At 33.7% G+C, this 21,589-nt stretch overlaps 3 protein-coding genes across 3 annotated transcripts; 1 reads left to right on the top strand and 2 right to left on the bottom strand.

Annotated features, from left to right (window-relative positions):
• Nucleotides 1-56: 56 nt before the first annotated feature.
• Nucleotides 57-1,214, bottom strand: LOC140745493 (uncharacterized). Its single transcript, XM_073077375.1, has one exon. It carries the CDS (start codon nucleotides 938-940, stop codon nucleotides 272-274), a length of 669 nt encoding a protein of 222 aa, XP_072933476.1. The 5' UTR covers nucleotides 941-1,214; the 3' UTR covers nucleotides 57-271.
• Nucleotides 1,215-6,861: 5,647 nt separating this feature from the next.
• Nucleotides 6,862-10,299, top strand: LOC140745490 (putative glutathione-specific gamma-glutamylcyclotransferase 2). Its single transcript, XM_073077372.1, has 3 exons — nucleotides 6,862-7,161; nucleotides 7,920-8,148; nucleotides 8,721-10,299. The coding sequence occupies exons 1-3, from the start codon at nucleotides 7,027-7,029 to the stop codon at nucleotides 8,900-8,902; spliced, it is 546 nt and encodes a 181-aa protein (XP_072933473.1). The 5' UTR covers nucleotides 6,862-7,026; the 3' UTR covers nucleotides 8,903-10,299.
• On the bottom strand, nucleotides 10,290-13,647 carry LOC140745489 (uncharacterized). The gene has a single exon (XM_073077371.1). It carries the CDS (start codon nucleotides 12,359-12,361, stop codon nucleotides 11,081-11,083), a length of 1,281 nt encoding a protein of 426 aa, XP_072933472.1. The 5' UTR covers nucleotides 12,362-13,647; the 3' UTR covers nucleotides 10,290-11,080.
• Nucleotides 13,648-21,589: the final 7,942 nt, after the last annotated feature.

Here is a 21,589-nt window from a genome sequence, read left to right as displayed (position 1 = left end):
ATGCTTTTTATTCTCCATGTCCTCATTACATAGGTACATAATTATAATCAGACAGCTGAGTTTTAGTATTTTTTATTTGGAAACAGGGGCTTAGCTTAATTTACACAGTATAATATCAATTATGTCTCTATGTGTTCATGAAGAACTATAAACAAAATGTATTTATCACATAATATGTAGAGGTAAAGTGGGAAAATCCACTTTTTATATTTTGCATTGTAAAAATTAACCTTGGTTAAATATAAAGATGCTAGAATTTAAAACAAGCTAATTAAAAATCAGGACCTCTTGTAGGGTAACTGGATAGAGCCCATCTTTTTCCATATTGGTTTAAATTTATTGTTTTACTCATTCTACTTGATGTCCGTGGAGTATTCCTGAAACTGAACTGTGGTTCAAACTCATTACTTTGATTTAGTAACAGTCTGTTGCTAATTTGAGTTCTTAATCTGTTAAGGTTCTCCATAAACTGGGTACCAGTATTCATAGTGTCGATGCAATGGGTGCAGGCTTTGTCAGACCGTGAACAAGTCTTATTAAGTGTCTGGACTTGTTTGGTACTAGCTTGAAAATTAATTTTCTTTCTCAATTTACAGCTGCACTGGTCTCTTTTACGAACATTCGTAACACAGTTGTTATCACACCTCAGAGGCCCAGAAATCAATGTATTTACTCCTACATCAACAAATTCTTTTCTTAGAATTCGATCTTTTGACTTTAATTGGCTAATAACAGTCTTACTAGATGGCTCCAATTGGCTTACTATTTTTTTCTTTTCGATAACTATTGACTTTGTAGGTTTAGCAAACCGAATAGAGGAGTTTCCATGAACAGATTTGAAAGATTTTCTTGATTGAACATATTGTGCGATGTTAGCAGATGATGACGCTAATATTGGGTCCACGATATCGTGGCACAGCTTTTGTGCTATGGTAGGCATTGTTTGATCACTTAAATAATGGTACCCGATATTTTAGACTAGAGATTATCCATGAAAATTTTGGCCAGTCTAGAACATTGGCCTGTGTTTGGAAATTATTTATCCAGGATTCATGATTACTTTATCAATTATGAGTAAACGTCAAGGTTTCACTGTTGCACTATATTCATATTAAAGATAAAAGAAATACTCCTGAATATCCATCAGGTTATTTTTGATTTTGAATTTACCTCTTCTCGTTCAAACTATGACGCGAGGAACAGAATAATTATATGACATAGATATAAAAAGCCATATTACAAAGGTCTGTACATTGTCTATGGACCTAAAAATAACAATAATATATAAGTGATACCTGTTCCTACAAAAATTCTCCTTTAGAAATATTATCAATGGCAGCATTAAAAAGATTGGCAGGAACAAGATCTCCCTAGCATTCTCAAACTATGTTGATGCTAATGCATTCCTACAACACTCCAGTTTAAGTTCAAATAATTTAAAAGCTTTTATTCCAACATTTTGTATTACTAGAATGGGTTTGATTAGAGGTGTGCCAGTAGAATGGTCGCCTGAAGATATTAAAGAATCTATAACAGTACCATTTGGTTGTGGAGAAATAATAAGAATTAGACGTCTTAATTATAAGGTAATGGTCGATGGCTCTCCTGTGTGGAAACCTTCACAAACTGTTGTGTTAACTTTTGATGGTCAAATTTTACCAAAACATATTTATATATGTTATAATGCCCTTGCTGTTGAACTGTACACCTACCCTACCATCCAGTGTTATCAATGTTGTAGGTATGGTCATACAAAGACCCAGTGTCGTTCCAAGCCACGCTGCTTTAAGTGCGGTGAAGGCCACACTGGTGATTCGTGTGATATTGAGGATGATTGTGCGCTATGTTGTTCATGTACTGGTGCTCATTTTGCAACTGACAAGTCTTGTCCCGAATTTGTTAGACATAAACAAATAAAATTAACTATGGCTCAAAGTTGTATATCATATGCAGAAGCATCAAAATTGCATCCTCCTATCCCAAAGTCTTACTCAGATGCTTTAAAAACACCTCAGCAACAATATGTTATCCAGGATCAAATAAGTTAAGTCATGCCAATCATTCAACTGTCCAACAAAATAGATCTTCATATAAGAAAACAGTATTTTTAAAACCTCGCTCCCCTCCTAAACAACAGAAAGGATATGATCAAGTTACACATCAATCTATGATTAGAGAATATGATATTCCATTGCCCAGTAATGGCAGTTTAATTAACACAAATGTAGATGTAAATAAACAAACAAATGTAAATGAAATAATAGTATCTTTAATAAATCTTTTGTTACAAAATAATATATGTTCACCGAACAACGCTGCTGCTCTTGTTGAAATTTTGAAACAAATCACAATTGATAATGGATCACAAATCCAAAATCCTGCAGTGGAACTGCAGAAGCATAATAAGCAAGAAAACTGATCTTGCTTATTTAATTAATAAATATGACCCACTACTTATATCCCTTTCGGAGACATGGTTGTCTCCGGGTAGTTTCTTTAAAATACCTGGATACACATGTCTCCGAAAGGATAGATCAGATGGTTATGGTGGTATAGCCACCCTTGTCAAAAATTCTGTAAATTTCTCTTCTGTCTCTCTCCCTGTTAATGATGATATTCCAATTCTCGCAATATCTATAGATAATGTATGTTATGTGACAGTTTACATTGCTCATCCTTCCCTACTAGTATTTGATACAATTAAAGAAATATTACCAACCCTGCCGCAACCAATTTTAATTTTAGGAGATTTTAACTGTCATCACCAAACATGGGGCAGCGCCATAAATAACTATTACGGCGAACAAATGTTAGAAATAATAGATAGTAATAATCTGTGTATTTTAAATACAGGTAAGCCTACACGCCGTACTAGTCCCGTTGAGAATATAAGTGCTGTTGATTTGTCCATATGTTCACCTAACCTTGCCTCGGTATTATCCTGGGATACACTTCCTCTTACATACGGCAGTGATCATTATCCAATTTTAATAAACATGCCTTCACCGTTTAGCCATAACTTGTCACAAAAACATATGATTCGGCCCAGATATAGATTAAATAAAACAAATTTGGCAGATTATCAAAATTATACAGATTCTAAATTCACGTTACTTCCTAAAGTATGTTATAATAACGAACCTCTTTGCAATGATGCTTTTGTAAGCACGTTGCAAGGGGCAGCTAATAAAATATTTCCCGAACGAAATGACATTACAAAAAATTGCCAAATTTCATCTCCACCTTGGTGGGATGAAGAATGTACGGAGGCCGTTAAAAAGCGAAAAGAGGCTGAAAAGCAATATAGCTGTGAAATGACACCTGTGAACTTCAAAATATTATCTGAAACTATTAATAATACACATAAATTTTTGAAAAAGAAAAAGTCTAACGGGTGGAGAACATTCTGCTCATTAGTTTCACCCGACACCCGATCTTCAGTTGTTTGGAAAAATATTAAACGATTCCGTTCAGTCTACAAAGAATCCAATTTCACTTATCCTTCGACAACACTTGCTTTTAATTTTATGGACAAGTTAGCTCCACACATACATACATCATATATGTATGTGTGGAGACTACATCATATAGACCTATAGCCTTATCATCCGTTTTAGCAAAAATAGCTGAACATTTAATAAAAAATCGTTTAGAATGGTTCATTGAACATAATAACTTAATTTCAAGCACTCAATTTGGTTTCAGAAAAGGTAAAAGTACATTAGATAGCATTGCTATATTTTGTACCGATATTCGACTTGCATTCACAAATAGTGAGTCACTTGTAGCTGTATTTTTAGACATTCAAACTGCATACGATAGTGTCCTTCTTCCAGTGTTACGCCAAAAGATGAATAATTTAGGTCTTCCGGAGATGCTCACAAACTTTGTTTTAAACCTCCTCACTGAGAGGAAAATTAAATTGTTTATTAATGACGGCGCCTGTATTGAGAGACTTGTGTGGAAAGGACTCCCTCAGGGGTCTGTTCTCAGTCCACTTTTATACAATATTTATACATATGACATAGTATACTCCATCATAAGTCCCGTAAAAATGTTACAGTATGCAGATGATCTTCTTTTATACACCAATAATGCTTCAATTCCCATTGCTTGTGATCTAATTTCACATTCACTGGATTCATTAAAGTCTTGGTTAATTTTAAATGGTTTAGATATATCTGCCCCCAAAAGTACTACAGTCATTTTTTCTAGAAAACGAAGCATCCCTGCGGTAAAAATTCTTTTTGACAACGATGAAATCCCGATAAAGTCAGAAACCAAATTTCTTGGTTTAGTTTTAGATTCGAAGCTTACTGGTCTTCCACACTGTGAATATATTGCTTCTAAGTGTGAACGTAATATTAATATTTTAAGGTGTCTCACGGGAGTTTGGTGGGGCGCTCACCCTTATTCATTAAAGCTATTATATAATGCATTAATTAGAAGCGTCCTTGACTATGGTACATTTCTATTAGAGCCTGGTTGTTTACACGGTTGGAAAAAATTAGACAATATTCAATCAAAATGTCTGAGATTAATAACAGGTTGTATGAAGTCGAGTCCAATAAACGCCTTACAAGTTGAATGTAATGATCCTCCTCTGCGTTTAAGACGTCAGTACTTATCAGATCGTTTCATATTTAGATCTTTACAGTTTTCTGAACATCCCTTATTTCCTATATTACAAATTTTGTCACAAAATGTTCATAAATCAACTTTTTGGAAACATAAAACCTGTATTGTTAATAGTTATCAAAAATTTAAATCTTTATCATCTCCAACATTCCGGTCAGTTACTTTACCTGTTTATAAATACGATTATAAGTGTATAACCATATCTCCAAATATATGTTCCAATATTGGTGTAAATAAATACAGTAAAGAAATAGATAAACAAATTAATAACGTTCTGGCAACTAATTGGAATGGCTGGCATTATATTTATACGGATGCATCAAAAAAGTCAAACGCTGGATGCGTGGGTGTGGGTGTGTATCATCAGCAGTATGAGATTGTACAGAAAGTTAAATTACCACCAGAATCTTCTGTTTTTACAGGCGAGTGTTTCGGCTTATTGAAGGCTTTGGAGTATGTATTACTCATGAAATTAAGGAGAGCCGTCATATTTACTGATTCTTTAAGTTCTTTACAAGCTTTAGCTAAATTTCCATTTAAAGCTAAAAATTGTCCTCCAATTATGGAAATTAGAAAATTACTTTTAAATTGTTCCATTAATCATACTGAGGTATCATTTGCATGGATACCTAGTCATTGCGGCATCAAAGGAAATGTTAGGGCTGACGAGATTGCGACTGATGCTATAGAATGTGGTGATATTTGTCCATACATCAATTATACTTATGATTTACTCACCTTGCCTAAGGTTTACCTTCGAGAATCATGGAATGAAATTTGGTTTCAAACTTGTAAATTTAAAGGTAGATTTTATGCACTTATTCAACCTAACATTCCAGCTAAACCGTGGTTCTCTAGGGTTAAACTTGGTAAAAAAGTTACATCTATTTTGATACGTTCACGACTGGGTCATGTCTGTTCTCCCAAACATCTATCTAGAATTAGTATTGTTAATAACGCAATGTGTCCTTGTGGTGTTGATGAGGGGGATTTAAATCATATATTTTTTGCTTGTCCACTTTATGACCGCTCTTCCTTGTTGCAAAGCCTTATTTCTCTCCGTGTTCCTTTTCCTCTTTGTATTACTACCCTATTAATATTTGATAATCCACAAATATATTCAATCTTAGCATCTTATTTATCTACAAACAATATCAACCTTTGATAATTACTTAATACTTATATTCCTTTCCTATTTATCTATATTTTCCTAAACTTCCCTGATCCTTGTCCTTTTCCAAATTAATCGATCTTTACTTTTTTATATTTTGAATTTCCCCGTTTTTAAACGTACATCAACTTGACATTGGCAAAATGGTCATAAGACCGAGAAGCCATCGCAAAAACAAAAAAAAAAAAAAAAAAGTGATACCTGCATTGTTATAAATTACACATACCTAAGTCAATATTATAATTTATCTAGGTGAATCCTTTTATCGCAAGTTAAGAATAAACTTATTTTAAATAGTACCAAGTTTTAATAACTTAGCCCCGGTAGTTCGTACGAGCCTTGGCAGTTGAGAAATAACTGTTTAAAACTATTTAAGTTGTATACATTAAATAATGTTTATAAATGTTCACAGCATCGTGATTTGAAGGTGGTAGAACCCTTTGTGATGAAGGTGGTAGAACCCTTTGTGGTTCGACTCCGGCGGCACCACCGCCACACCTATTTCTACCTAATAAAACAGCCGTGTTAAGCGCTGCTGTGTTCCGGTTTGAAGGGTGTGGTAAGGGAGACAGACTTTTCCGAGGCGTTCCAGCTTAGTCCTCAGTGGTTAGTTAGAGGCGTGGTTTTTTTAGTGTTTGAAAGCTAATACGACGTAGAATTGCATTACTTAAACAATAATAAAAAAATAAAATGCCTAGATTATTTTGAGGAAATTGATGATTACTGAAAATTTTACCTAAAAAAGTGCTTTTTTGCACTAATCTGACATTTTTTTCCTGGGAAGATGATTTTTTTTTGTTTTTTTTTTTCATGGATCAGTACGGACTATCATTGGCAATCATTGTTACTTTTGTTTGAACCTCTTAGTTTAAAAGTTATAGCGATATACTTACTTACGTAAAACCCAAAAAATTTTTTTTTTTATTTTTTTTATATTTTTTTGTCGACAAAATGCGGTTTAATTTTACCTGTTTCAATATGTGCACTTTATGGAGATTCATCCAAGTAAGTTGAGTCTACTTTATAATTACTCTGAGAACATTGCCATAAACTAAAGACGAAAAAGTCATAATCATATGCATTGTCATTTGTCAAACATGTGAAATGTTAAACAAACATATTTCCTAACAATTTCCAGATTGATGGAATTTTATAAAATATGAAATTACTGAGTGGAACAAAATGCAGACTCATCAAGCTTAAACCGCAAATCGACCATGTGGGTTTTTGGATACGGGTCTTTGGTGTGGAAAGTTGATTTTAAATATGAAACCAAAATTGTTGGTTACATCAAAGGTTACTTAAGAAGATTTTACCAGCATAGTATTGATCACAGAGGAGTGCCTGAGAAGGTAAGAATTAATTATAGGATGGGTTTTAATTTTTATGACAGTTTTCAACCTTTTTTTTTACAAATTTTATACATATCTTTTTTTAATATACTTAATACATTTTTGTTATTATTTGCACCAAGAATTTATGTATTTTTTCACATCATATATTTCTTCCTAATAAGGAAATCTAGATTTAAAATGAGCAGTCTAATGTGTATAAAATGATCACTCTTTTAGAAGGTATCTGTTACCAACTTAAATAGGATTCATACCTGACTGTAATGTAATTTATACTACCAGCATATAGGTTCCGAAACTGAGCTGAAGTTAATCACAAAAATCTCTTAGGATTAAATGCTTAATCCATATCTGCAGTGATAAGTGCTGCTGTTCTGAAGACTATGCTATGGGAAACATACTTTTCCAAGCTGTTCCAAATAAGTCCTCAGGGGCAGCAATGCAGCTGTTGCCTATCTTAGGTAGGAATCCAATCTAGGATTGATTACAGATGTTCAAGAGTGGCAGTAGCCACTTACTATCAGGTGGACTGCATGAGCATGCATCAAATGAGCATTTGCAATGCTACAATATACAATATAGAAAGAAAAAGATCTTATCTTATTCACTAGACAAATTATTGTGATCTGATTTGTAGAAAGTGGTATAGAATTAAGTATAATATTAAATATAATTGTATGTATTTGCCTACCTTTCAAAGTTCTTTCATTGTCTTATTAATACATGTCATTAAACTTGGAAAACATAATATTTTCCAGCCTGGTCGAGTAGTAACATTGATACCAAGTGAAGACCCAAACAGTGCAGTATGGGGTGTAGCTTATAAAATAAGAACTGAAGATATAGAACAAGTCACAAAACATTTGGATTACAGAGAAAAGAATGGGTACTCTAAGAAAACTGTTACATTCCATCCAAAAGACAAGAGTAGGGAGCCGTTTGTGCTGACACTGTATGTGGCGACTCAGGAGAATGAATCTTTTGCTGGTAAGGATTGATTTTGTTACTATGTATTCCAACATCAACATTATTATCCTTTAAATCCATTGGTAATACACACTGACACAATACACATTTTTAACCTATTACTGTGTCAGTGCTAGGCATAGGTGTGCTCCCAGAGGGGTGTAAATTGGTAGACTTTACACATCCTTTTCCGATTCTGTGCAGTTTTCCTCAGTATGTTATCCTTAAATGCTTTAGCATGTGATAATTCATTTTTAAAACAAGTACAAAGATAATTCTGAAAATCATAGGTGCCTGATTTGAGCCTCAGACCCCCAAAACGAATTAACTTAAGCTAACTATGAGCATATCACAGCTAAAAATTGCCTTCATCTCCTTGTTAATAGATATTGTTTCATTTGTTATACCAACAATATGTTATGAACTTACATTTGTTAATTTGATAGTTTCAACAATATCTTATGTGTAATACTTTTGGTATTTTTTGTTTATGTGTAATATTAACAACATATGTGACTTCATTTATTACATGTTTTCAAGGAATATACTTTTGCAACTGCCTAGGAATAAACAGAAGTGTGTATTCGTTACAGGTCCGGCATCCATAGAAGACATTGCAAAGCAAGTGATCAGTTGCCAAGGTCCGAGCGGCCCTAACAAGGAGTATGTGTACAACCTGGCCGAAGCTATGCGGCAACTGGCACCTGATGTGGAAGATGACCACCTCTTCAACTTAGAAGCCACCTTGCGCAAACTGGATAGAGAAGGGAAATAGCAAATTGTCTCAATTGGTTCTCAACTTTTGATCGACACCTACAGTATTGTAAAACTGCTAGTCTGCTCTGTATATAGAAATGAATCGCATCTCCATAGCAAATTGTATGACTACATCTGCTTGCAACAACTTCAGAGCGGACTAGCAGTTTGGCGCGGACTATACCAAATTATACACTTTAATTAAATGTGTTGTTACACTGCCATATATAAAATAATTAAGGAAGTATAATTAGTATGTAATTATGGAATCTACTCGAACCTTATTATTTCTGTCAATAACAAAACATTGTTGTTCTAAAAAGGTTGGGAATCACTAGTCTAAATAGATCAATTTAGTAATTTGTTTTTAGCTCATTTGTTAACTTTACATAATGTGCAATATCAATTGATGAGTCAACAAATTAAGAAGTAATGTTTAATTAAACCAGTTATTGTTATAATATCCATTTGTAAAGAGCCTATTAGGAATGATCATAAAATAAATTAAGTGTTTAAAAAAATGTATATAAATATGCAAGGGATTGCTATAGAGGGATAACGGATATGTTACCTCATTGAAATGAAGTGTTTCATGATTTCTTTAATAATATAAATAACAAATGTTTGTTTACATGCTTTTCGTGATAAATTTGCATTTGTAGGGCGCAGATATGGGTAATATGGTAATATTACCAAGTAGAATGGTAATTGTCTCATACTTATTATATAGGACGAACAAGACTAAACTGTTACGAAATATTTTATCTCGGAAAAATATTGTCTAAATGCTTAAATACAATACCGGTAACATATGCAAAATTACTGATAAAACTCGTAAACAAATAAGCCAAAATTAATTATTAATTATTTCGATTCCATTGCTATAGGAATACAGGAAAATATATGAGTATGTCAACAAATTAAATAAACCCCATGAGGATAAATAATTCAATTATAAACATTGTGTGTTATTGTGGCTTTTGCTCCATAATTGTTAATATTATTATCACTAATTAAAGGTGGTATTTTTGCAGTGAAACAGATATAACTGTATTAAAGCTTTATAACTGCGCCCCATGAAGCATATCCTAGCTGTCTAAGCCTACTTATTGTTTGAAATGAGTTAGAATATGTGTTGAAATGTTTCTAATCCACTCAAAGGCCTCCAATAAATTTTAACGATAGCTACATATCATAAACCTAACTTGTTTCTGAAAGGGTAAAGTGCAATACTTTTATCAGGTTATTAAAAAAAGTAATGTTAATTTGTTTTAAAGGAATTTTGTATCCTATGATATTTATATTATTTATTCATTCATTTTACATAGGTTTTTTGTTACGCTTTTTGATTTTGGTTGTATTACATTGAAATAGTTTATTTTTTGTTACTTTGACATAAATAAAAGTTATATTTTATTTCAAAACATTTATTTAGAAAACTGACTTCATTACCACAGCAAAAATAATTAATTAATTAATATTTATATATTACTACAAAATAAAAAAAACTGAAATAACAAAACATAACAGAAAATTATTCTGTGGTTTTTATTAATGGTAACCAACGCCCATTATTAATAATTAATCTATCCAATGCTTTGCCCATCAAAGATTGACATCTGACAATACCTTTATAATAAAATTGACAAATTTCAATCTTTGGCAGGCAAAGTTTCTATAGACTGAGTATTAATAACGCGCTTTAATCTATAACATTTGTCCTACAAGATATACACTAAATTAACGAAAAACAATATGAGTCATATTAATTAAGACTTAAGAGGAAAATTGATCACATTTTGCGCCAAACAACATAATATTCACGATAATAAATAACTTGCTTAATAATTTACATATTTAAGTTACAAAATTACATTTTGTTAATACAATTAGAATTTGGTCGATAGGGAGTGTCACATGGCACTTACATTTATCAGTTTCTGATAACCTACCATTGCATTAAGATAAAAAATAGAGGAAGTCTGGCCTTCGACGGTTTTGTATGCCAATGTAATTACCTACATGAAAAGTAGTATTGTTATATTACATTACTATAAATTGCTTCAATCATTATCTTAAGATTACAAATGCTGACGTCATTTATAAGCCGTAACCGTACAGAAAATTTTATATAATCTTTGGTACGCTTGCAGCAATGCAGTGAGGCTATGCAGTATGTATATGTCATATTTATACTTTAGTTTTTATTTCCCTTGTTACGACCCAGAAGCTTATCTAGGAAACTTCTCTTTCTCTTCACTTTCTTCACATCATTTTTCTGAATCTCCAAACATTCACCCTCTGCAGTCATCTTTTTAATCATTTCTGGAATGGTTAAGTCAGTTATAGTTTCGAGCGGTGGTTTTTTGGAGGCAGGCGAGGATTCCCTGCTTATCTGCATTTGAATGGTAAATAACTCGGGCACGTGATCTTCTGCTTCCGCGGCAATCAAGGATGCCTTCGAATCGTTTGTTTTCGCGTCTTTTTGGCCTGTATCTTCATCTGTTTTTATATTTTCAGGACCGTTCTGTATGATTTCTACCTGTGGTGTTACTTCAGTAACGACTTCAGGCTCCGCTGGTTTTTCAGTCTCTTTCTGGTCCTCTTTCTTTTCAAAAACTTCATCATTATCTGTAATTTCGAGTTTTTCTTTCGAAGCCTTCGTATCGAGACTATCGGCAGCACTAGAGGTTGACTTAGGAACCGAACCCACTACCCGTGGTCTTCGCATGGTCGGCGGCAAAGTCCAGTCAACAGTTTTACGTTGGGGAGAGTAACGTTTAACAAGTTCTTCGAAAAGTTTATGATGATCAACTTTTGTCGGGCTCCCTTCGCTTGACAAACTGTGATACTTAATTTTTTCCTCCGGATCTTTGTTCTCTTTACCTTCTGAAAGGTTGTCTTCATCAGCCGGTCCTAAGTCAACAATAACCCGGCGCACGGGCGTTGGTGTAGTATACGGCTCAGCAAACGGAAACTTATATAAATTAGGACTTTCGATTTTATATTTAATTGGCGATGTGCTGTTTGTTGGCATTGAAGCGCGAACTCCGGAACGAGTGAATGTACTGTTTGGCTCGTGTAGGTTTGAATTTAAAAACTCCCTCCGCAACTTGGACAAGCGTCTGGTCCGCTCCGTCATGGTGTGCCTGTATTCGACATCGTCGCGTTGATTCAGCTCGGAAGTAAAGTTATCGGAATACTTTCGTGGTCGAAAATCGTAATTTCGGTCTTCGTTTCTCGATTCCCGCATACTGGAATAGCCAGCCGTGTTCCGTTTGAAGTTGGATGTGGTCTTGCCGTGGTTCGAAGTGACGATTGGCTCGACGTCCTTGTACACTGGTAACACTGTGGTGGGTGACGGCAGAGGCACGAACATAGTGTCGTGCTTGTCGAAAACTTCGCGTCGCTGACTGAACTGGTCGCCACCGATCATCTCCCGCGACCTCACACTGGTTGTAGGCGATTTTGCCGCCATTTCCGTTCGATAATAAACCACAACACGATATTATTGAAACTATTTTCCTGCACACTGTATTTCTATTTTAGTACCCCACACATTATGACTTCACCGGTAACATCGCTCTAAAAGTACACGTCTACACGTTAAATTGGACAATAAAGGTGGTCCGCTCGTCCGTATAAGGCGGGCCGTTCGCGATATAATGATGAGTGATCAATAGAGTGGTTCCGATAAGATACGGGCGTCGTGCAGCGTTGTACTTGGTTTCTTTATCTTTCAGCAGTCGAAACAGTTGAGTAAATAGAAGCGAGTGAACACAATCATGTTCGTAATTAATAGCGAACTGAGTGAAAGCAACGCACCGGCTGCCGATCGGCGAACAGTCATTATATAATGAATATTAAAACAAATGTCCCGAATACGATACACTGACTTAGCTGCCGGTTGTTAATCTTGAATATTTAATTGGCACTTTGTTACGTACGGCTCAATACACTTTTCACCATTACACACTTCATTTGTTTGGGTCACGAAAATATATTAAGTACATTGTTTGTTCACAAATTAGCTGTCTGGAACAAACGATTCTTCATGGAAAGTCGTTTATGACGAATAACAAAATCATTATAATTTACCTACCAACAATAATCACACAAAATGTATTGAATGTTACCGGTTAATGAGCATTTACAAGATGGGTTCTTGTAATATCTACTAGTTAATTATTAGAACGAGTTTCACGTAAACTTTACAGTTATCATAAGTGGTCATTAAACGGCAGCTAACTCACGCTCCACACAAACTGTATTTTCACGGAGATAACAAAGCGCTGCTCTCGCCGGTCGTAACTTTGCACAATTTCAGCAACAAATAGACTTGGCAAACACTATTCAACTGTAAATCTTTCGTCCTCATTAGCCTTTGGAGATTTTACACTTTCTTCACTGAAATACGTCTTCAGTTCCTTGAAACCGGATGTAACGAATACTTGTCCTTAATTTGCGTACAATCTCCGAATCCTTATTTGAAACGCACACATTGTTCACTCTTCCTTAAACTCAGAAATAATGCTCTCATCTTGTTTAAAATCTTGTTTGTAAATATCAACAGAACGAGTCACCAAACAATCACAAAATAGACGTGCCGACGATGTGTGGGTTCCGTCAAGCACTACCGATTCGTGCCGTTTTATTTTTAACGCACTAACATTTTTTTGTCATTTTTCCCGGGATCTGGAGCTAATTTTATTTATATACCTACTACGAATGTCTGTACTGTATCGATTCACAACGGACAAAGCTGCTTCGGAACATTCTATCGCGTTATTCATTGTAATGGTTTGTATTGATGTTTATTGGACCCTAGAATGTGATATAGCAATTCGATCGGTATTTGGACAATGATCTCATTCAATTTACATAGAGGTTGGCGTAATCTGACCAAACGCGGGATTGGAGTGGGTACAATTTATAGGTAGGCAGTAGAGACCCCACCTTTACAAAGAAATACATTATTACCTAGCTTGTCTATGATGAGTAGTTCAGCGTATATAGATAGCTGGTATTGATTTATAGATAAGTTAAAGTAAGAAGAATTACGATTAGGCTGTGACCATACTTGCTGTACTGTCACACATTCCTGAATTAATAAATTCATAAAATACTTACTAATTCTCTATTTGAATCTATTAGTTAAATCTTAGGTTATCTAAACAATGAACATACATAATCTTTATATTAAACACATAGATTAGTAAAGATACTTCGCCGCCTTGAAATTGAATGAAGCCACAAACGGCTTATTAGTAAGTTCTTTTTTTGAATTCTTGACAAATAAAAACATTTTTAGAGGAAATTTACGAATAAATAGCTAATACTCCGTAATTTACATAATAAATAAATAATTATTTCAATGTGTCCCGGATACCATAGATAGATAGAAAGCAGAATACACAAATATTATTCATTCAGATATGTCTTCCACGCCAGGATCGAACCCGGAAAATACCGTGCCAGATCGGTATGGTTCTGGCTGTGCCAAGCTAAATATTCACGTACTCATATATTGTCTCATCTATATTGTTCTAACAAAAAAATACTTTTTCTTTTGTGTGGCATCAATAAAAATAAATCCACTTGGCTGTTTGTTTGATGTTAAAAAAATAATGGCCTTGCCACGTTTTTCTGAGGGCCTTGCATAAAATCTCTTAAAGAGTGACACAGGGCTATAAATGTAGAAGCGAGATAAATCATTAATTAAGTGGTTTTCTCTTATTTTATGTAAATTTTGGGCGTCAGAGCAAAACACTTTGCTACTTTATTAATAAATTATACTTATAGTTTATTTTCTATTATATTTTTCTCTTAATAAATGATGAACATGTAGGTATTTGTGGCTATAGAATATTTTAAGAAGACTATACATGAAAATTGTACTTTTGTATTGTGCACTATTGCGTACTATGTGTACTATGAGCCGTTACATTAGGTAAGCCTAAGTACTGAAGGCTTACCTAATTCATGATTCATTATGTCACTGAACAAGAATGTAGATAAAAATACATAATAAAATCTAAATTCGATTTGCAATTACGTAAAGATCGTTAATTAATTAGAAAAGTAATTCTGTTAGAGATTATCGGTAACTGATAATGATGTTTATTTGCATTACTTATTGGCTATGACACATCCGTTTCCTACACATTTTGTCTCCAAGAGACAGTATGTAAATTATTTTCGTAAGATTTTTGTCTATGAGCTTTTTACTTGTTCTAAAAACAGTAGGTACCTTGTATATATACTTTTTAAACGGTTTTTTTATGTTAAAGAAGTAGCTAAATGTCATATATTTCATTTGATCTTATGTTATTTATAATAGGAGTGTCATGAGAGCTCTCTTTTCGCCTCACACCTAACAGTAGTGCTGGCGCTTTTGTTATCTTTTAAGGATGTGATAAACTAGATATACCACCTAACTACTCGAACACTTAGTTCTCACAAATGTTTATTTATTTTTTAATAGAAGTATTGAACGAGTACACTTTACCCAATTGTAGTTGTGTCTAAGGAAATTTGTAATCCATTCCAAATACAAATGACGTTTAATTTCGGCATGGATGAGATATGTTGACCTGACCTACAAAAGGAATAAGAGTTTTAACATCTTTAGTGTAATAGTGTATTTGTATCAATGATATACAAAGTATAAATGCGTTACATACCTACCCAATTATATAGATTTGTATCTAAATATTTCAGGCCACTAAGTGGGCTGTGGCAAGTCACTGCAGCTCATGTCACCAACAGTGGCTTATGTTCTCGGCTCTCACCTTATAGGAAGCTAGGAAAAGGTAGATAAATAAAAATACTGTCATTTTAAATAGCAGTCTTTATTAAAATAAGTTATATGTGTAAATGTAACTGTATTAAGATATATAGCTCCACAACATTTCGTGTCATGACCTCAGAGCTGCTAATTAATAGCATGGTCAGCCTGATATACAAACATTATGCTTGGATGATTCTAATCAATTTGAACTAAGACCTTTGATGCTGACAATATGATACGGGCCTAAATCAGTGGACCATTTTCTTTTGCAGCTAATCAACTCTCGTTAAGTTATCTTTGTACGAAATTTGACAGATTCAGGTCATATTGTGCTTAAGGCCTATTTCTATATAAGGTGTTACTTAACATTTTTGTCGCTCTAAGCTCATGAGTACTATGTGCCCTATAATCATGATTCAGTTAAGACCACGTTGTAGGTAGGTAGGTACAGTGTTCACCGCAGCGTTCTACGTGCAGGGGTTCCGGGTTCAATCCCCGTCTAGGGTCGTTGGGTCGTAGGTACATTCTTTTTATTTGTTTGTACGTGAATATATGCAAAATATGTATATTGTAAGGTACTTTTTATAGGTTAAGTGTGACTTATTGGTAGATAATAATAGAAATAAAATACCGAAGTATTATAAAAGACATCACACACTTTTAAGAACATTATTGAGACCTCCAATGTGCACCTACGCGAATTTTTTATCGCCAAGTGATATATTAATGTTCAATTCGCACATGACATATAAAGGTTAAATATCAAAGGTGTTATTTAGCTACTAAGCCGGAACTGTGGTAGACTAAAACTATTGAGCAGTATTAGGTCATAACTATGATAAAAGTTAGGGGCCAGGGTAAATGTTAGTCGAATAGACCCCATAGAGTAAGAGTAAATCAAGAATACGGTAACCATGAAATAATGTAAGAGTATAGGAAAATACTATAAATTATGAGAGAGATTAAGGGACGGAGGGGTCTGGTGGGTTCGCGTTCCACAAACATCTCTATGCTAAAGATCTCTTTTCTTGCCTATGCCAAGGAGTGATCCGGAAACTTCATGCTCTTAATACGCCCACGCCCTCTGCGTTTAGAAATGTAGCCGACTGCCTTATAAGGATCTTAGTCGATTTTTAAAATGCTTTTTATCGTGTATCCAGCCTACCTAATCAGGTATCGGCATGAAACACTTAAAGCTACTGAATAAATCATTATTGGACTCTGAACAAAAACTCCGAGTGATATTAATTACTTGAACGTTCGTTCAATTCAAGCGTTAAATTACTGTCTGTAAAAGGTAGGTATTACGTAGTAGTAAGGTAATTTAGTAGCACGGATATGTATGTAATGTAGCTTAAATTGAAGTCTTCGAGATCTATTGTATCTGAATGATAGTAACAATGTAACAAAGAGCTCTTCTTCCTCTAATAAAATTTCTTTTCGTTCGTGTATTGCTTTATGAATTTGATAGTGACGGTACTTCTAATATTTTAACTATAACTATGTATAATATAATATTTAATATCAGACCACTATTTATTTTTTTATTTTTGTTTTGTTTCAATTGGGTACACGAAATGAAATAATAAAATATTTTTTTGGACATAAATACAACAATAAGCAAAGTCTCACTATATCGATAGTTAAAAGTGGCTCATCGGCGTACAGTGGACATACGTCAATAGGATGGTGGACATGGTACGCCTGCGATGCAAACGCCCGAACAAAGCCGAACTTAGCCGAAGAGATCACGAACGAAAAGAATCGGCCGATTTCTGGCCGAAACCGAAACTTCGGCCGAAACCAAAATTTGGTTGAGGACAATAATGTAATTAGGTAAAAATTGAAAATTAAGGGGACATCATTATTTTCTTTAACTAAATAATATATTTTGCTCTATCTCCGCATAGCACATCTTACATTGCTGATCTCAATGTAATTGTTACCAATATTTCTTTTTAACCTTTTCATATAATAAGAGTAGCATACGTGCGAACAGTTCACCTGAGGTTAAATGTCTTCTGTCCGTAGGTATTTGTAATTGACTGTTATTCAATTACTCCCGTGAGTTTTTTGTTTATTTGAAATGAAATACGAATACTGATAGACGTAAATAATACTGATAGACATCAATAACTGTTCCTCATCAGCCGAACTGCATCCTCGTTTGCATTTCCGACTTTTTGGACTGTGTGTCCAACGATACTTATTAATCTATTGGACTTTATGAAATGATACATAAGTAATAACATTAACCTGTAATACATATAAATAGTTGAGTATATATCGGGGTGTAAGAGTCAGATGAATTAAAGCTATTTTAACGGTACTCATAATACGTTATTGGTTCAATCTAAAGTGGTTCTTATGTTATTTAGTTTTTTTGGAACCTGTGAAATGTTGAATAGCGTTACGTTGTTTTGCAATTTTCTTAAAGGACTACATTGTGAACTGTTTTGTGATAAAAACTATTTTTGATTTTTTGTAGATACGTTCATCTGACTCTTACACCGCGATATAGAAACGACGTAGATATTATTATTATTTTTTAGATATTATTACGCAAGTATTTAAAAAAAAATATAGGTAATTTTGCATATTTCGTAAGGCCATTTTAAAAGGAATAATGTGCGGGTAAATTCCATTACCCACAATAATTAATAGACTATAATACATAGTAGTTTTCTTATAAGGAAAAATTTGCAACGAATGAATGGGTAAGTAGATAATAATATTTGTTTAGGTAAGTAACTACTGTATGTATACAAGACATACTACAAATTAAACTATGTCGTTTATATTCATTTTACTTTGATATTAGGTAATCTCCTTTTCAATTTAATATATTTTACTAAAATATGGTTACACAGAAAACATTTATAGAGTAATATGTAAGTATATTTTGTATAAATCTAAATGTACATAAGAGATACCGACTTATTTACTTATATCTTTTATCGATTACTTATCTTGGCATATAGAGTACCTACCTACCTACTACGTACCTACATGTACAAAATTCACCTTGCAATGTGCATAAAAACTTCCAGATACATTTCAAACACGATAGAGCTGGGCGTGGTAACGGCACAGAATAATAAAAAATACTTGGGTACATATTGTTACTTCACCTCCGTTTGAGTTGTGTGACCATAATAATCTGCAATTAAATAAGTCCGTGTGGTGCACTAAAATGATGATGCTGATAAATTGTATGATAATTAATGAAATCGGTTGAGACTGCCCAGCTACCGTTATTTGCCAGTACAAGGACGGAGGACTCAATAACTGAACTATTTCCTATGCTATGGATTTGCCCGTGAAGTTCTAGTCATCTAGTGCGTGCGAGGAATTCGTAGACTTTATGTCACACAGGGCACACTTTTTGCCTTGGGTTTTGGCACGAACGTACCTACTTATCTATTTAATATTATACATACCTTTGATATGTTACGGAAAATTTCGGTTTAATTTTGATTGCAGACGAGGTTAAAGAGCGTATTTTTTAAATCCTTCTATCCTAAAATAATTTGTAAGTACGCTAAAATGAATGCTATGTCAAAGTTATCCCGATATTATTTTGTAAATAGTCAGAACTCTTAGAAGTATAGAAAACTATTAAAAATCGTTTTGAAAGCATGCACATAGGCGTTAGATGAGAAAATTGCAGTAATCAGATAGAAGCTGTAATATTATTCGTAAGATTAGGTGTTCGTACACACGTTTAGATGCTATGAGCGTGCTCGCCCGCAATAGAGCGGAAAGTGAGTCATGTTTCTAGCTGGGTTAATAGCAAGGTCTTTGTACCAATGTAGATCTTTTAACTCAAACTCTTTTACGTTTGTTTTTCTTGATTTTATTTCACGCGCGACCTCCATGGCACTGTGATTACATTACGAAGGCATTGTGATTACAGTTTGAAACGAAGGATTCCGGGTTCGATCTCCGGCCAGGCAGAAATCTTAAATTGTATTTTATTCTCCGTTGGGGGTTTGTGAACTGGTCTTGTATGTGATTGCTACTCAAGAAAAAATATTTTTTGATTTGCCTAGTACCTTAGCTCCTTTTAAAGACCAAATTAAAGAATAATATCTCTTCGCTATTATCTATTACAGAGCTTACCTAACCTTTTTTCTAAAAATAAGAATTTATGGGGAGAAATTCGATTCGGTTCGATATACGGCTGAAGATCAAAATGATCGTTATGATTCATTATAGTTTTTTACTCTTTACAGTAGCGTGTTTGTGAAACAATGCTTTCTTGTTAAATTTAGACCAACGAGCAACACTTACATAATACATTTATAAATAGCGTAAGTGGTTAAGTATGATACGCATTCGATTTAAGTATGCAAAGCAGTCGTGTCTTTCTTTAGACAGACAGCAGTAGGTACCTACGCGACGATAAGTTACTATCTCTTTGCAAAAATAAAAAGGTGCCTAATGGCTTTAAAATATTTTAAATTTAAATAAACCAGTTGTAGTTACGATGATATATAGAAGGTACTTGTTGCGATAATTAATCGACCGAAGAATGATAAGACTACCGTACAGTTATGCAATTAGAGCAGCGATAAACAAATAAATAGGTATCGAATGTAGCTTATATTATGATTTTCTAGAACACATTATACTAATCTTGAAATATAAATATTCTCGGAAAAACATATTTCTTGTTTCAACATTATATAACTTGTTTCAAGATTAAGATAACTATTATAAATTTTATTGGGACTCTATTTAGATGTGTGTAGATTGTTTTTTTTTTTAATTTAATTTTTTTAATTATTTCACAACTACATTAGCTTACAGAAGTGCTATGTTGTTTTTAAAACGAGTTTTGAATTCAAAATAACTAAAATAATTCCAATTAAATTACGCAACAGTTCGCCAGCTTACTGATTAATACAAATAATATTCCAAATATTTATCGGATAATTAAAATAGTTTCCTTTATATCGAAAAGATGCCTGTACACAACAGTAGGTACCTAAATATTGTGGTCAATGACTTATTGTACAAATTTTGGTTACAAAGTGTAAAAAATAAGCATACGCTGATAAGACTATTTGATATTTTTATACTATGCTGATATAACGAGTATATTATTTACACAAACCAAATAATATTTACAATTACCGATAATGTCGAATAATAATATCTACCGGATACTTCAGATATTTATCAAGGATGCGTACCTTAACTGATGTGAAATATCCATGAGATTATTATATATAACGTAGATTATTAAATGAAAGTTACTACTTTACAGTCTGGGAGATATTTTGTCTGCACAATGTATAAATATAATTAAAACGAAGGGGAAATAAAACGATTTTTACGCATTAAACAGTTATATATTTGTCCATTCCTACATTTGAATATATTTTTGAATAAAGGTATGTAAAGGAAACACATATTTCAAGACAAATTCTCTTACAGGTGTATTATAAAAATGATGAAATATACAAAACTATATAAAAGTTGTCATAGTCGCAAATATACAGTTTTGATAATGTCACAGGCAGATAACTGTGTACATTGATTTCAAGTACCTTAGCGTTCGACTAGATTCATCATTCCTCTAGATTTTTTTTTCAAAATGTAACAGAAGTAGCAGACGAGCATACAGTCCACCTCATGGTAAGTAAGCCCATGGACCTCTGATATCAACCCCAGATGGGATAGAGATTCTACCTGAGATCAACCACAGATGGGCCGCTGCCCTTGAGGACTAAGGTGGGACGCCTCGGAAAATAATGTCTTCCTTACCTTCAAACCAGAACACAGCAGGGCTTAACACTGCTGTTATTAGCTAGAAATAGGTGTAACGGTGTTGCCGCCGGAGGTGAACAAAAATTCAATTTACGTTTAACCTTTTAGACTGACCAGCCGCTGGTTACCATTGCTTGAGCT

The sequence above is a fragment of the Epargyreus clarus genome, unplaced genomic scaffold (genome assembly GCF_041222505.1).
Source record: "Epargyreus clarus isolate Ecla_fem2 unplaced genomic scaffold, WU_Ecla_fem_2.2 ptg000010l, whole genome shotgun sequence".
Classification (NCBI taxonomy): Eukaryota; Metazoa; Arthropoda; class Insecta; order Lepidoptera; family Hesperiidae; genus Epargyreus; species Epargyreus clarus.
This window is presented reverse-complemented; position numbering and strand designations above follow the sequence as displayed.